The 15,835-nt window shown below is 33.3% G+C and overlaps 3 protein-coding genes across 5 annotated transcripts; 2 read left to right on the forward strand and 1 right to left on the reverse strand.

Moving 5' to 3' along the window:
• Positions 1–2,171: 2,171 nt before the first annotated feature.
• LOC140433194 (uncharacterized) lies at positions 2,172–10,896 on the reverse strand. The gene is made up of 5 exons (XM_072521234.1): positions 10,526–10,896; positions 10,086–10,265; positions 7,476–7,601; positions 4,003–4,304; positions 2,172–2,518 (listed from the first exon to the last, which is right to left on the reverse strand). Exons 1-5 carry the CDS (start codon positions 10,667–10,669, stop codon positions 2,275–2,277), a joined length of 996 nt encoding a protein of 331 aa, XP_072377335.1. The 5' UTR covers positions 10,670–10,896; the 3' UTR covers positions 2,172–2,274.
• Positions 10,897–11,977: 1,081 nt separating this feature from the next.
• Positions 11,978–12,511, forward strand: LOC140433196 (anaphase-promoting complex subunit 13). Of its 3 annotated transcripts, none has more exons than XM_072521236.1 (2): positions 11,978–12,087; positions 12,302–12,511. In XM_072521236.1, exon 2 carries the CDS (start codon positions 12,302–12,304, stop codon positions 12,509–12,511), a length of 210 nt encoding a protein of 69 aa, XP_072377337.1. In that variant the 5' UTR covers positions 11,978–12,087. The 3 variants fall into 3 exon arrangements, with proteins under 3 accessions (XP_072377337.1, XP_072377338.1, XP_072377339.1); XM_072521237.1 differs by having other exon boundaries at positions 12,050–12,193; XM_072521238.1 differs by having other exon boundaries at positions 12,055–12,166.
• Positions 12,512–12,556: 45 nt separating this feature from the next.
• On the forward strand, positions 12,557–14,187 carry LOC140433195 (AN1-type zinc finger protein 1-like). The gene is made up of 2 exons (XM_072521235.1): positions 12,557–12,937; positions 13,757–14,187. Exons 1-2 carry the CDS (start codon positions 12,557–12,559, stop codon positions 14,144–14,146), a joined length of 771 nt encoding a protein of 256 aa, XP_072377336.1. The 3' UTR covers positions 14,147–14,187.
• The last annotated feature ends 1,648 nt before the right edge of the window (positions 14,188–15,835 follow it).

The raw sequence follows: 15,835 nt of genomic DNA on the forward strand, positions 1-15,835 counted from the left end.
ATTCTTTTAATAATATTTTGTGTCATGGCTGCAAGATTAAGTTTAAGAGAAAAAATTGAAATTATACGTCTTTTGGGAGATAACGATAGAAGTGCCAGGGAAGTTTGTACAATATTTAATGACAGACATGTGGATCGTCCTAATATTAGTTGCGGTACGGTAAACAAAATAAATAGAATATTTAATGAATATGGTGCAGTATCAAAACTAATTTTAAAAAATAACCCGTTACAAAGAAGAAGAGGAAATGATCAAATCATTTTAGATCATTTCAGAAATAACCCTAAGGCCAGTTGAAGGAATGCCAGTTTACATTTGAATGTGCCTCGAGAGAGTATTCGGCGATGTCTTAAGGTAAATAATATTAAATCTTTCAAACCAAAATTCTTACACACATTACAAGAAGGCGACGAAGCAAAACGTTTAGAATATTGTTTATGGACCCAAGGGGAATATTTAAACAATATAAATTTTCTAAAAAACGTTTTGTTTACCGACGAAGCCACTTTCACTACAAATGGAGTAGTATCATCATAGAATTGTCGCTATTGGACAGCAGATAATCCCAATTGGGTAATAAACTGTAAAAGCCAGTATTCTCCAAAAATCAATGTCTGTTGTGGTATACTGAACGAGCGAGTTATTGGTCCTTTCTTTTTTGAAGAAAACTTGAACTCACAGAACTTTTAAACACCGACTTGTGGGATGCTATTCATGAGCTCCCAATTAATGAACTATTAAATTTGTATATCCAGTTAGATGGGTGTCCTGTTCGTTACGCCAGAACCGTGAAGCAATGGCTAAATGAAGATTTTCCGAACCGTTGGATAGGCCGAGGTAGTCCGTTGATAGATTGGCCACCCAAATCTCCAGATCTCACAATTTTAGACTTCTTTCTCTGGGGAGTTACCTAACAGAAAGTTTACCAAACCCGTGCAAGAGACGTAAACGAACTTCGTGCAAGAATTCACAGGCATGTGCAGAAATTACTCCCCAACAACTAAGAAATGTATTTAGAAATATTCATAAACGCTACGACAAATGTATCCAATTAGATGGTGGATTGGTAAAGGCAACTAGGATTTAAACTAAAATTATGTTTCCATGTTTCTATTAATACAGAGTATTTTTTTAACGGTAATACAGAGTGTTTTTTTCTTAGTGAGTTTTAAAATTTTAAGTTGTCATAAGTTTGTTATTAACAAATATATCTTAATGAAATTTTTGTCATAGCTATTTGAAGCCACTCTTAATCCAGTGGCGTAGAAATTTTTTTAATAAAAAAATCGCTAATACAAATTCTCCATTTTCAACGAAGAAAAAGTATCGTAGAATGCCCTGAAAATTTAACTAAATATTTCATATTTTGTCCCGCAATAGATCTTTTATTTCATGACATTAAAAAAAATTTGGTTAAAATCGGTTAACAACTTCAAAAATTTTATAGAGGTGTTTCCAATCTAAATGGGTCACACTGTATATATATATATATATATATATATACATATTATATATATATATTATATATATATATATATATATATATATATATATATATATATATATATATACTATATATATATATTATATATATATATATATATATATATATATATATATATATATATATAATATAATTAAGGAATAATTACTCCTCTTTTTTCTCTCAGCCCATTTCCCCTTAGAAGAAGGAGATCCTGCAAACAGATTCCTTTTTGTTATCCTACCTACCAACTAAAACCACCCTCTCCTACTTGTGCGCAGTTGACTGTCGCACGTACCGTACTCCGAAAGTGGGATGGCAGCTGCATAGTATAAAAAAGAAACTGTGGCAGCTGGAAGGCTGACGACACTTTCGGAGCACTTCGTTCTCTTATCTAGATCTTATTTTTGTCGTTGGTTCGGCTGGTGTTGCTCTTCTTCTTTTTGCTTTTTAATGACTTCTCGGATATAATTGTACACACTATTCCATCTCTCCTTACTTTCCGTCATCTTCACAATCATATCTCTCACAGTAACAGGATTCGTACCTATTTTTCTATACATTATGTTTCTCTCCACTGTCGCTCTATTACACTCTAGCATTTTACAACTCACGCATAGTGAAATTATCATTGTGGTGATATTTTGGAGCGATTTATGCCAAAAACAATAATAGTCATTGTGATTTGTTTATTGGTTTTAACTGATAAATGTTTAGATATATAAATATATGTAACAAATTACATTAGATGTTTAAAGTGAATATCGTGTATGTTCTTGGATGTAGATAAATTAACATTTTTGGGGACAATATCTAAGTTGTCTTTTTTCGCCAGCATTAACAACTGCTCTGACCGGCCAACCCGATCCAATATGGCTGTAGTCAGTGGAGTACATTCCGGGAGGACACAAATTTTGCCATGGTCCCGCATCAGAGTTAGGGTTATGGCAAATTTGTCCACTGTCGGCTGTGTATGGATACATATCCGAGTAGGTTTGATAGATATATCTGCCTTGGTATTCTGACTGCATTCCACTGAAATAAAAATACCAACATAAATGACTAATAAATAACGAAACAATGTAGTAGCTTAAACGCCTTTTTGGTTTAATGAATGAGATAATCGGAAGTTGGTATAGAATGACCAATAAATATTACACAGTAGTATACATTCAACTGCATAGAAGCAGCGTATAAGGAGAAGATTTGATGGAGCTATAGAAGCAAAGTGAAAGCGTAAATGAAGGGGCCGTCCAGAAAACTAAAGAATACGGCGATATTTTTAAACTACATCTAAGGGTTTCTAAGTATTCGTCTCCAATCAGTCCAATCGAACATTTCGAACTCCATTTACCAGTACATAATCTATCTAATTTCTATATCTATTGTCTGGTCATGTCCAAGTATATAATCGTCATTAAGGATGCTGAAAGCTGTGTTAGTAATGAAATATATGCAGAAAAACAGCAAAAGCCCTCTCTCGTTTCTATTACCTATCGCATGTAACCTCAGAGTCCCTGGCAACAGGTAGCATTCTTTCTTTTTCTTGTTAATGTTCCATCTCCATCTCCTCTAAGAAGGTGGAAAATCAATAAAGATATCAGCAGAAGTGAAAAACCAAGCTCTTATTTGTAATATTCTTCTGTAGGTCCATAATTCGAATGCTTTCAATCTGTCTGAAATAGTTTTTCTTAATGTCCATATATCCAACCCATAAAATAAGATGTAGAAGACTTTTATCATTTCAAGACACTAGCAAATACCAAACAATATCTGCAATTAAGAAAGGACTAGCATACAGTGCCAAGACTTCGATATGTACTACATGTACATGTAATCAACTATAATAAGTACATAAAGATCAGAATTTCATAACAATCCGAGGGTACAACCACACCTCTCAGACTTTTCAGCTCCAAAAAGTTAAACATGGCTGATGCCTAGAGCTCATATTAAGTGCATATTTGCATATTTTGGATAAATTGTATAAGTACATATGCATTTATTAAAAGTGCATATTTTCAGGTATACCCCTTATTGGTATTAGCAATGCCGGTTGCCGGCATTAAATAAAACCATAAATCAAAATGATTTTACCCGAAAGCTTAAGAAATAACAAATTACCAGAATTTGTATTAGCAAAAGACAAAATGCAATTGTCGATCAGATACAGTTAGTTCAGTTTGGTGTATTCTTTGGTTCAGTAAAGTTGTGTTTAAGTGTTTATCAAAAGTGTTTAAAAATGGCAAAACAAGGTGCAAGTAAATCAATTCTTCTGAAAATGTGGATTAATAGTAAAATAGAGTTCAAAATCATTGATGACAACATAGAAAGAAAAATGCTGAGAATATAATTGTGATAGATAAAGAAAAATAAAAAATAAGGAGCAAAACTAAAGCAACAGTTACAAAAACAGGAAGCGCCAATAATGTAGTAGAGGCAATATCTACTAATTATATTAATGTGTAATTAAGTGGACAATATTTATAGGATATTGTTTATTTTCATCGGAGACTTACCTGTGGGGCACTCTTTTTTGTCCTTTATGTAAGTTTCTAATCGGAAATTGATATTTGAACACCGTTTTATCATAAACTGACTTATTTCCTGTTGCTGGCATCGGAAGTTTCTTTTCCGATTTTTTATAAACTCCAGAAGTATTGTAGAATGTCGGCAAATCAGATCGTGCTTGCGCGATTTGCTCTTCGTTGTAAGGAATCAACTGTAATTTGTTGTTCGTCATATAAATATCCAAATATTTCCAAGCTCCAACTTTGTTTGGGGGTATCGCACGTTGGACGGGTTTTGCGATGCCAGTTATCTGAAACATTAAAAATGTGTTATTTAATTTAAATATCATTACGTTTAAGTGCTATGACTTCATTACCCAACCATGTCATTCTGACCGAATCTCAGGAACCTCTTCTATTCCTTCAGAGGCAGTTTTTGATCGATAAAATCTCCATGGTAGACAGAAAATGTAACGAAACTATTCTGGAAAAGCAAAAATTCTCCTCTAGTGGCTTTTATTAACACCAACTGTTATTTTCCTGAGAGTATAAATGCTTCATTTTTAAATAACTATATACTTGAAAAATGGAATCAAGAGATTGCCGATGAATTAATTGATTCCCTTGACAAAATGCGCCGTGAAACATGGCCTGAGACAGTCGAATCTCTGGACTTCAAAATATTTAGTCAACCAGCGTGGGGACAACACTTCGTCGACTGGTGTAACGGATGCATACATTTTCGTTGTAACGGGAACAGGAATAATTTTCTTCTTTTTCAAGTCTCCGCTAATATCGGAGATTGGAAATCATTCTGGCAATTATAATTTTGTTGGTTATGCGCCTGAATAGTTCAATTGAACTGCATCCAAACCATTCACCGAAATTGCGTAGCCACGAAATTTTACCTCTTCCTACGCTTCTTCTGCCTTTGATTTTACCCTGCATTATATTCCTTAATAGTTCGTATTTTTCACCTCTCATGATGTGCCCCAAGTATTCCAATTTCCTGATTTTTATGGAATTTAAAACTTCTCATTGTTTTCCTAGTTGTTCGAGAACTTGTTCGTTTGTTTTGCGATCCATCCATGATATTTTCAAAATACGTCGATAACATCAGATTTCGAAAGCTTCTAGGTTTTTAATGTTGGATTTTTTAAGTGTCCAAGCTTGAACCCCATAAAAAAGGGGGGAGAAAATATAACATCGAAGCATTCTTATTCGGAGCGATATATTGATATCGCGATTACAAAAAAGTTTTCTCATTCTATTAAAAGTTGACCGTGCAATTTCAATGCGGCATCTTATTTCTTTTGTCTGATCAGTATCTTCTGTGATCCATGGTCCAAGGTATTTGTACAAAGATATTTGTTCAATTTCTGTATTATCTAGTACTAGCTTAACTTTGATGTTTTGTGCTTTTGTAAATAAAAGGACAATTTTAAACATGTCCTTTAAAGACTTCTAGCTCTACTTTTTTGCGATATTCTAAACAAAGATCGAATCGCTAACAAAGTGAAAAGACCAAAAATTATAGCACTACTCAACCCAATAAAACCAGGTAACTAACCAAAAAGCAAACGGCCAATTGCCTATTGAATATTGAAAGCATAGCTTTCTTATTGTGGGCTACGGATGGAGCGAAGGTCTAAGGACGCCCAGAGGTATGATAAAATATAAACGACTGAAACGCAATAAAACCGCGCATGTAAGTGCAGACCACACACTTGGCGCAACCACACACTACGTGGAGTAGTAAATGCAGTCTCATGCGTGTTTTTAATAAAATAAATTAAATTAAATTAAAAAGCATCGCTCCGTACGTAGACCATAAGAAAGCTATGCTTTCCCTCCTCGGTCACTCGCGGAGTGCTACATCCCGTTTTTATATAAATTTTTGGAGAAACTTATATAACTGTCTTAAGGGCCAAATACAGTCTCTTATAGATAACATGTATTCTAAAGGAACGTTCCAAACAATTATGCAAAATTCTCCAAGTGAAGTGAGGTAATTCAGTAATCGATTCCCTCGCAGGATTCTGTCTTGGCACTGGTTTTGTTTAGTTTGTACATTGAAAATATGCGCGGCATGAGTTCCAAGAAGTTTGATGATGCACAGATGACTGGGCAATGGGCAACACAACAAAACAAACTTTAGCAGCTGATCTTGAAACCCTTGGAAGCAATTTTGAAAGTGGAGTCTGCAACCAAATGCAAATAAAATGGAAGTATGATGTTTTATTTGAATAACTAATAATGTATAATATATACAGTGATGTCTGACAGTGATAGAGATGGAAGAATGATGGAGAAGATGGGGATGATGTTAATATGCAGTAAGTAAATTATGTGATAGTGTAAAAATCGGCGGACACAAAGTGCCAAATCTAAAAAGTAAGTAAGTGATTGTTCGGCAAAAAGTGAAAATTATGTAATAGTGCGAAAAATTTCCAATAATATAACATCCTTTTTAAGACAAATGCATGTTATATACAAGGAAAAATTGTTTTTATTTACATGCAAATGAAATAAAAGTTGCACTAGTTTTTTTAGTTAAATTACTTTTAATTAAATCTTATCTAAAACTTTAATAAACATGTAATATTAAACAATAGTAAAATTTAACTATTTTTATCAGAGCCATAATAATTAAACCAATTAAAGAAACAAGTATTTATAATACATTAATTTGTATTCAACTATACAAATCCGCTTATTAGTGAAATAAAGTTAACTACATCTACTTAGTGCTGAATACGGCTCTGATTGGAATGACTAGTATATCGGAAGTGTAGTAGCAACACGTGACTAAGAGTTTTGGCAACACTGATCTGCATAAACCGAACGTTCCGTTATTATAACGCGAAATAAAGTGTAGCACTCCTTTTATCGGACCAGGACAAAATCCAAGGCAATGGCAAGCAAAAATATTATTACAATTATCTGCTCAATGCACAACGATACTCTTAGAGTTTCAGAAAACTTAAGAGTACTACTCTGTAAAAACGTTGACAGAGCAAGATGGAGATTCTACGAAAAGGCAGAGAAAATGATCTGTAACTACAGGGTAATTGCTCCCCAACGCCTTAAATAAATGGGACAGGTCTCTTAAGAACCTAATCAGAGAACAAAGTATCTAGTTGCGAAACGGATGTAAGCTTTCTTAGACGCCTAGATATTTTTGGTTAAAACATATGTAGCGTAGACACAAAAGATCTTTCAGGTTTGAATGTGGAAAGTTTCACGAGGTCAAATGACTTGTTTAAAATCTGTAATCTACATTATCGACTAAAATCATGGTACAATGAACACATATGTTCATTGTACCATGAAGGATACTACTAAGGATAGTCTTATTCAAGCCCTAAACCTTTGAAAATTTGTATCATTTTGTGAACAATAATATGTTTTACTTCTTGCACATGGCCAAAATAATGACAAAATTTTAATAAGATTACCTACATACATAAAAAATATCTTACTTCGCAAATTCCTGAGATTGCTGGAGGTATTACTTCTCTTATATTCATTCTATACGGAATTCCTTGATAGTTTTCCTTCATTTCTGATATTTTAGGTGGAACAGAAGGTGGTGTATTTTTTGTCAACTAAAAAATTTGAAAATAGTTATCAATTATAAAGTAACGCTATTGTATTAAAATAACTTTGTAAGGTAGACTTTACCGAAAATATATTTAACCCTTTACTAGTACTGCGCAATGTAGCAGATTTACTACAACACAGTTTTCAGCGACGTATATTAAATTTAAAACAACAACTCCGTCATTTCGCTGTGTAGCATATTAGATACATCCTAATACACATGACAATAAAGGTGACTATCGGAGCGAGTGATATTACTAGTACCTAAAATTACTATTACCTAAAGTTTAAGTCAAATCTAAGGGTAAGAGCAAGGCTATATATTTTATTATTTACTTTGAAGGTAGGTACACTATTGTCGACAAAATTCCATGATTATTAAGGTTGTATCAAATCTGATACATTGCGTTTTTTGTAGGGTAATTATGACTGCATAAGACAATACTAAATGTATTGGCTAGATATACTGAAGGAGATAAAAGGAGCAAAAGAAGCATTGCTGACGGAGAAATGTAAGAAAGTTGAAACACTACAAAGCAAACATGACGATTTCCATATGCACAAAAAAAATAAAGTGGTACAGAATACCAGAAAACAACGCAATAAAGGCATAGTTGTAGACATTGAAGGCCAGATTTTGACTACCTTTGAAGATAAATTACGAAGATGGAAAAAATATATGCAAGAATTATTCGAAGAAGTAGCTATGGCCATTAAGTGGATTAAAGATGGGAAATCACCAGGACCTGATGAGGTGCATGGTGAAATTTTAAAGCTATTAGAGGCACACCAAATCACAGCCCTTACGAAACTATTCAACAACATCTACGAGACTGGTTACTTACCAAAAGACTGGCTACTATCAATATTCATTCCACATCCTAAAAAACCAAACGCTAGAAAATGTGAAGAACATAGAATAATTAGTTTGATGAGCCATGTACTTAAAGTACTCCTTGCTATCATTCACTCGCGCATATACACCAAATTAGAAGAACACCTGAGTGAAGTTCAATTTGGATTCAGAGGAGGACTCGGAACGAGGGAAGCACTTTTTGGTTTGAAAGTTCTGATACAGAGAGCCAGGGATGTCAACTGCGATGTGTATGCATGTTTCATTGATTTCGAGAAGGCATTTGATAAAGTCCCACATGGGAAAATAATCAATATTCTAAAAACATCAGGACTCGATGGTAAGGATATAAGACTGATCTCAAACTTATATCTCCAACAAAAAGCAACAGTACGATTAGAAAATGAACTGTTCGAGATCTTCACAGTCGAAAAAGGAGTTAGACAGGGTTGCATATTGCCACCGGCATTATTTAACATATACTCTGTAAACATCTTTAGAGAGGCCTTGGACGAATCAGAAGATGGGATTGCTGTAAAAGGCCAACTTATAAACAATATTAGATATGCAGATGATACAGTGTTGCTGGCAGATAGTGCGCAGGGGTTTCAAAGGATGATTGATAACGTTGTAGAAGTATGTAACAAATACGGACTAAAACTAAATTGCAAGAAGACAAAAATAATGATCATTAGTAAGAACACCAACGTAAACGCCCAAATTACAATAGGCGATACACCGTTAGAAAGATTGGAAAAAATATGCTCTTTGGGCTGCAATATTAAGGATACTTTTGATCGCAGCTACGAAATAAAAACTCGTATTGAAAAAGATAGAAGCTCTTTCAACAGTCTTAGGAAGATTCTCTGCAACTTATTTTTAAGTATCAATATACGCATAAAAACTCTTAGATGTTACATCTTTAATGTCCTCTATGATGTAGAAAGCTAGAGCCTTACAGAAGATGCCATAAAACGATTAGAGGCATTTGAAATGTGGGTCTACCGACGTATGTTGAGGGTCTCATATATATACCACACAAGTAACATAACTATTCTCCAGAGGCTAAGAAAAGACAAAGAAATTATTAACACCCTAAAAAACAGAAAATTGGCACACTTCGGCCACATCATCCGTAATGATAAATACCGACTTCTAAAGGCAAGATTGAGGGTAAGAGAGGCCCTGGACGTAGACGTATATCTTGGCTGGCTAATCTTAGGAAGTGGACTGGTCTAACGTCAACTGATCTATTTCGAGCTGCTGTGAATAGAATAAGATGGGTCAATGTAGTCGCCAACATCTCTAGAAGATAGGCACATTTAAAAGAAGAAGAATTATGACGACCCGACTGATAGGAAATGTGTCTGTGTCTCTACTATGACTACTAGAGAAGTAGTAGTCACTACGTCGAGAAACGTCGTGTTTTAAATTCTCAACGCCGTTTTTCCGAGAACTTAGTATTTTCATTTACCTGACCGCGGAAATTTATCATATTTATCGTTAAATATAAGTTAAAACCATTCACATAGCTCTCAATTTTACAACTACACTTAATAAATAAACTTAATTACGTCTTCAATAAAATAAAAAAAAAAACGTAGAAAAAATCTACATGTTTTTATTTTCTACTTACTGCTTCTTGGAGTGTTCTGATATACTGTACTTCTTGGTTAACGGTAGCTCTTGGATAATTGGCCAACACGTCATTTTCCTTAAATTTAATAGAAAAGTCCCGCTTGCTGGTAGAAAGTACATCGTTTTTAATTAATATATCAGTTGCTAATAGTTCCGGATTTATTTTAGTGTGGACTCTCTGTAAAAAGAAACTAAATAAATTTTATTTAAAAAGTTATATATTAAATATATCTCTTGATGAACTATTGTTATATATTAACGTATTAAATAAAAGATTAAGACTTCTTCTACCGTTAGTAGTAGGCAATAATCAAAGATATGTAGGTATTATTATTAGTTCAGGATGGCCAAAAATCATTTTCATACCGAAGATACATAAGTATAGTTCCACTGGATATGTAGTCTGTCTCTATAATAATATAAACACGTTTTACCTACACAATCGAACTCCTGGGGAACAGAAGGAATAAAACTGTGCCCTCTTGTATAGCTAGTTCGAAAATCTGCAGACTTCGCTATAAGTGGAATTCCATAATCTATATGACCTTGGGTATTTTGAGTACATTGTCTTGGGACGTACATTATTAAAAATTATTTAATTCATTTCTATCGATCAAACTTAATTGTTTGTCAACATTGGCAACTTTTAAAATTTATTTTTGAAATAGCCCTCGTATATGAGTTGTTACTTCCAATGACGTATAATATACTTCGGTACCATAACGACATCTACTACATGTCTACTTAAATAAAAAACTTCCTTATCATTCGGATTTTTTCATTGAATGGAAACACAGAACACAAATAAATTAAATCCATAATGTTAGAAGTTGTAGATTAAGAACGTAACAAGGATAGCTAAGGACAACCGAGACAACGCAGATTTTTATTTGTGCACCCTTCCGTTTGGTGGCACTGCTAGTCTCGTTCCTGCGAGTAGAGGGCAGAAACGATCTTACCTCCATGTTCCTGCGCGTTGTTCGTTGTAAGTTTATGTCATTACTCATTAATGTTGTTTTGTTTTTTTCATAAGTGGTGCAAAAAGCAACAATTTTCGACGATGTTTAAATATGGGGACGTTTTTCACATTTGGTCCCAGTGAAGAGAGCCTCAAATTAGCTGTCAATTAAGTTTCACAGAACGAAATATTGCGTTGGCATGGCAGAGTTGCCATGTCCTTGTAATGCGTATGTTGTATGCTTCAAATACAAAGAGATAAAACTTTTTAAAATGTACATTTTTATTATATTATTTTATGGATTCTGCAATTTTATACCTTATTTAGAACGTTCTAGGTGATTTGTGGTATGCGCTAGTTATTTTAAAGAGAGGAGGATATAATAAAAGTTGGACATATGGGCATTAAGGGAATAGCCGTTCCGAGTTAGTTTTTACCACGACCAGGTAAGAACACCAACATCAGACTTGTATTCATATAAAACTTGACATTAGAATAATAAAACAATTATTTAAATACTGAAAGTCCTTGTCACAACATTAAGAAGAACAGTAAATTATACTGCCCTTTGACTGTATTATTATTTCTTGTAACACATATAACATTTCTTGTAATATTTATATAAATAAATAATTTATTCTATATTTTATTCTTTAATTTTTTTAACCACTTTGTCATTTTAATGTAATAAAAAATAAAAATATAACCTCAACTTTACAAGAAAACCCAAATAGTATACAAAAAATATATACATATTGTATAAAATAAGGATTTTTTTGTTATTTTAGAATTATATTGATTTTTCCTTCCTAATGAGTTTACGATCCTAGGTAATTTTATATGCCTTTTGAATTTACCGTCACGTATATATATAGTTACGCACCCTGGCACTAGGCGATGCTCCAAACGTCGTTTTACTTGACAATATAGGACTGGCACTGCTAGGTGGGAGTGTGCTGTGGAATGGAAAAAAAAGAAAAGCAGGGTTCAGAATAAAGCAGGATTTGAAATAACGAAAAAAGTGTTGAATTTTGAAGTGAATGTAGGTTAAGTTAGATTAATTTTTAAATTAAAATTTTCTGTGTATAGTTCTTTTCCCTATATAAATTTAATTTAAAGAGGTAGACAGACGATTAAATTTTTAATTGGTAACTGTTCCAACCATTCCATATTATATTTATAAACTGTACAAAATCTGCTAAATATCCTTTGTTCATTAAATTATACTTATAGTTTGATTACAATGCATTTTTTAGATGGACAGCCAAGTATCAATCGAAGGATACTACGTTGATTTAATTGACGACGCTTGGAGATCAGAGACACTTCCAGAAGACGATATTGCAGTTCCAACTTGGGAACTAGCAGACCCGGAAGCAGATTCTGGAGATATTCATCTGACTTTGAAAGAACAAGAACAGAAGTGGAGTGATATTATGCTGTCTCATCTAAGCGAGCATCAATAATAGTTTGAATATAATCATTACACTAATTTTATAAGTTTAGTCATAATGGAATTGCCAGATATTGGCAAACAATGTGCACATCCCCAATGCAAACAACTTGATTTCCTTCCATTAAATTGTAAGTGTGGATTAACTTTTTGTTCAGACCATTTTACTATCCATGCACAAGAATGCCAGATTTCGAAATTTCTCTCTGAGGATGAACTAAAGAAAATAGAAAATGTTTATGTTTGTTCTCACCCTCAGTGTAAAGAACGGAGCATTGTTGCTCTGATATGTGAAAGATGTAAACAACACTTTTGTGTTCAACATAGACACTTGGCAGAGTGTAAAGAAAAAGATGAGGAAACTTTGAACAAAGAAAAAGAGAAGTATGCAGCTCCTGTAAGGATTTTTAATGAAGCTAAAGCAGTTGTTGATAAACAGGTAAATCTATTTGTCATAATTCAGTTTTTTCAAAGGTATCCAATGTTAAAATTTGAAGTATAAACTATCAAGAATTGTCTAGTCCATAAGGCCATATCATGGAGAACACATAATTTAATATCTCCTCCATACTGTGCGTTTTTGATCCTGTTCTGATCCTGTATCTTCTAATAATCGCTAGCCAAGGTTTTATATATTTTCAATGTTTTGTCCAGAGCACATTTGTAGATAAGCTGGTGATGTCAAACTAAGTAGTATGTTGTTGCAGTTATATAATCTATTTCTGACAAGGTTTTTGTCTGCTGCAAGTAGAACCCATGCTTTTGCAGATTTGTTTGAGTAGTACAATGGCTTTGTGTATTTTTGGAACTGTGTATAGATGTGGTGTCTTGCTGTAATGTGGTGTTAATGTTCTTTATTGGTAGTCTGTCAGATATTCCTTAAACTGAGATAAAATTGGGTATATTTTGTTTTGTAAGGATTTGATTGGGTCCTTTCATAGTTTTATGTAGTCTATTTGTGACTAATTCTTGATTTTTCTTCTAATATTTAGTTTTATCTATGATAAAGGCTGCATTGGCTTATCTACTGGTAAGATTATCGTGTACTCATCTTTTAAAGATTCTATACCTTTAAGACCCTTATTGTGGTTTATTATTAATATCTCTGACAATATTAAAAAATTTTTAAGACATGTTAAAAACATTTTCACATGTTGTTAGATTTCATATATTTTTAAAATACCATTCAAATATAAATTACGTCCAATAACAGGGTTTATACTATTTTTTAAAAATGATTTTTTTTTCTATGTTTTAGGTAGAAAAAAATCTAGTTGATGCCAAAAAGAAACCAAAAAACAGAGAAATGGCGAACAAAGTGCAGCTTATGAAAATAAAAAATAAGGCTACAGGTCTTAAAACAATTCCAACCATTGATCGTGTGTACTTCAGTGTATCCTATCTTGATAAGGCTTTTCCTGTGTTTGTTTCTAACCAATGGAGTCTTGGAAGAGCTATTGATGCTATAGCTGAAGAAATGAAACTGCAGAATAACAATAACAAAGCTAATGAGAAAAAATTGAGACTTTTCACAAAAGAGGATACTGTTAGTATATCAACTGATATGTCTGTTACAATAAAAAAGCTTTTGGGAGATAAAATTCTTATTGATGGAGATACTCTACTCATTCAATATGTCGATTGTTAATTTTAAATTATGTTTGTTTGTATTAAAACGATGCACATTGATTTAAACTTTTTTTTTTAAATCCCAATTGAATTCATCTTGAGTGTAAATATAATCAGTAAATGATTTAGTAGGTGACAAACAGATGTTTTAAACAATATTTTTACACAAAGCAACGAGATAAATAAAAATAAAGAAGTCACCATACTTATCCATATTTTTATTTACATATACTAGTAGCATACTCACATATTTTTATTTACATATACTAGTAGCATACTCAAGTATGTGATTTTTTTAACTCCAAAGGAGAAGACCAGGACATTCAAGATTTAATCCAGATCACACTCCATCTACAAATCAACCCAACACTTAACTTACAATTTAAAAATATATCAGCATAAAGACTGGCTCACATTATTCCAGTTCTGTAATCCAGCGAGTTATGCCCAGTTCACATTCTTCCAGTTGCATTCCAGTCGAGTAGTGGAATGACTGGAACAACAGCATATTTTCATTCTAGCTCCACTAGAACAGCTTGATTGATTACATTCTGGACCGATCATGAAAGTGTTGTCATTCACTAGCTGTAAGATTGGTAACACTATTTTGACAATGCTTTCATGACTAGTGGAATGAAAATAGACTGTAAATCAAGTGAACTGGATTGATCACTGGAATGGTACATTCCAGAGCAGGTTCACATTATTCCAGTGGCATTTAAGTAATCAACTGGAATAATGTGAACCTGGCATATGCTCAGTCTATTAGTTCCAAAGAAGACATTGATTGATTCTTCAATTTATATTACCCATCATACTGACAAAAACACCATAGAGAAGCTATATAAGGATGGCAACAACACAGCACCATGCCCCAATAGGATCAAAACAGGAAACCTAGATCATGTGGAATCCTATAAATCAATTAATTTTTAACAGTGGTAAAACCAAACATTACATATGCATCAATGGTATGAGTTGCAGCGAAAAAAATGCCATCCTCAAATTAAGTAAGGTGCAAAAACTACATTTCTTGAAATTATAGGGGCTTAGAGGGTAATACTATTAGAACTATGGAAGCCGCAATGGACTTCACTCCTAAAAACATTATAAGGGGTAATACGAGATTGGTATATTACAGACCGGCACTAGAAAAATATACCCTGTATTCCAGACAGACATGACAGATTTATGTCATCTAACCGATCAACACGATGATTTTTGAATTTGTGCGAATCAGTATATGCACAGAGAGTCAAGCTATAGTGATTTTTCTAGAGAAATCCATGTCCATCTTTAATGTAGAGGCTTGCCTTCTACATCCACATGCAGTTGACTAATATATAGTTTCTCCACCTTTTAAAAAAATAATGCCCTTGCATTTGTTGGTTCTTCCACCCCAGCTTGGATTTGAAAAATGAATAAATACTGTTGCAATAAGGTATAGTCCAGTCGTCAGAAATTTGATCTCTAAAAATCATACCAACAACCTGAATTTTGCAGAGAATGTCAATTTTTGAACCCTAAAAAAGATGCAAACAAGTTTAGCACTTTTACTCCAAGGTTTTCCCCTAAAACCAACACTCTTAAGGTGTGGGGGAGGGGTAGAAATCCCTTTTATCTGTTGATGCACATGTATTTGGTTTTCTCTTCGTTTAACCTTAAACCGGTTTTCTTTCACTCTACCTCCAATTTATTAAAAGTCTCC

Source organism: Diabrotica undecimpunctata, chromosome 2 (genome assembly GCF_040954645.1).
Source record: "Diabrotica undecimpunctata isolate CICGRU chromosome 2, icDiaUnde3, whole genome shotgun sequence".
Lineage (NCBI taxonomy): Eukaryota > Metazoa > Arthropoda > Insecta > Coleoptera > Chrysomelidae > Diabrotica > Diabrotica undecimpunctata.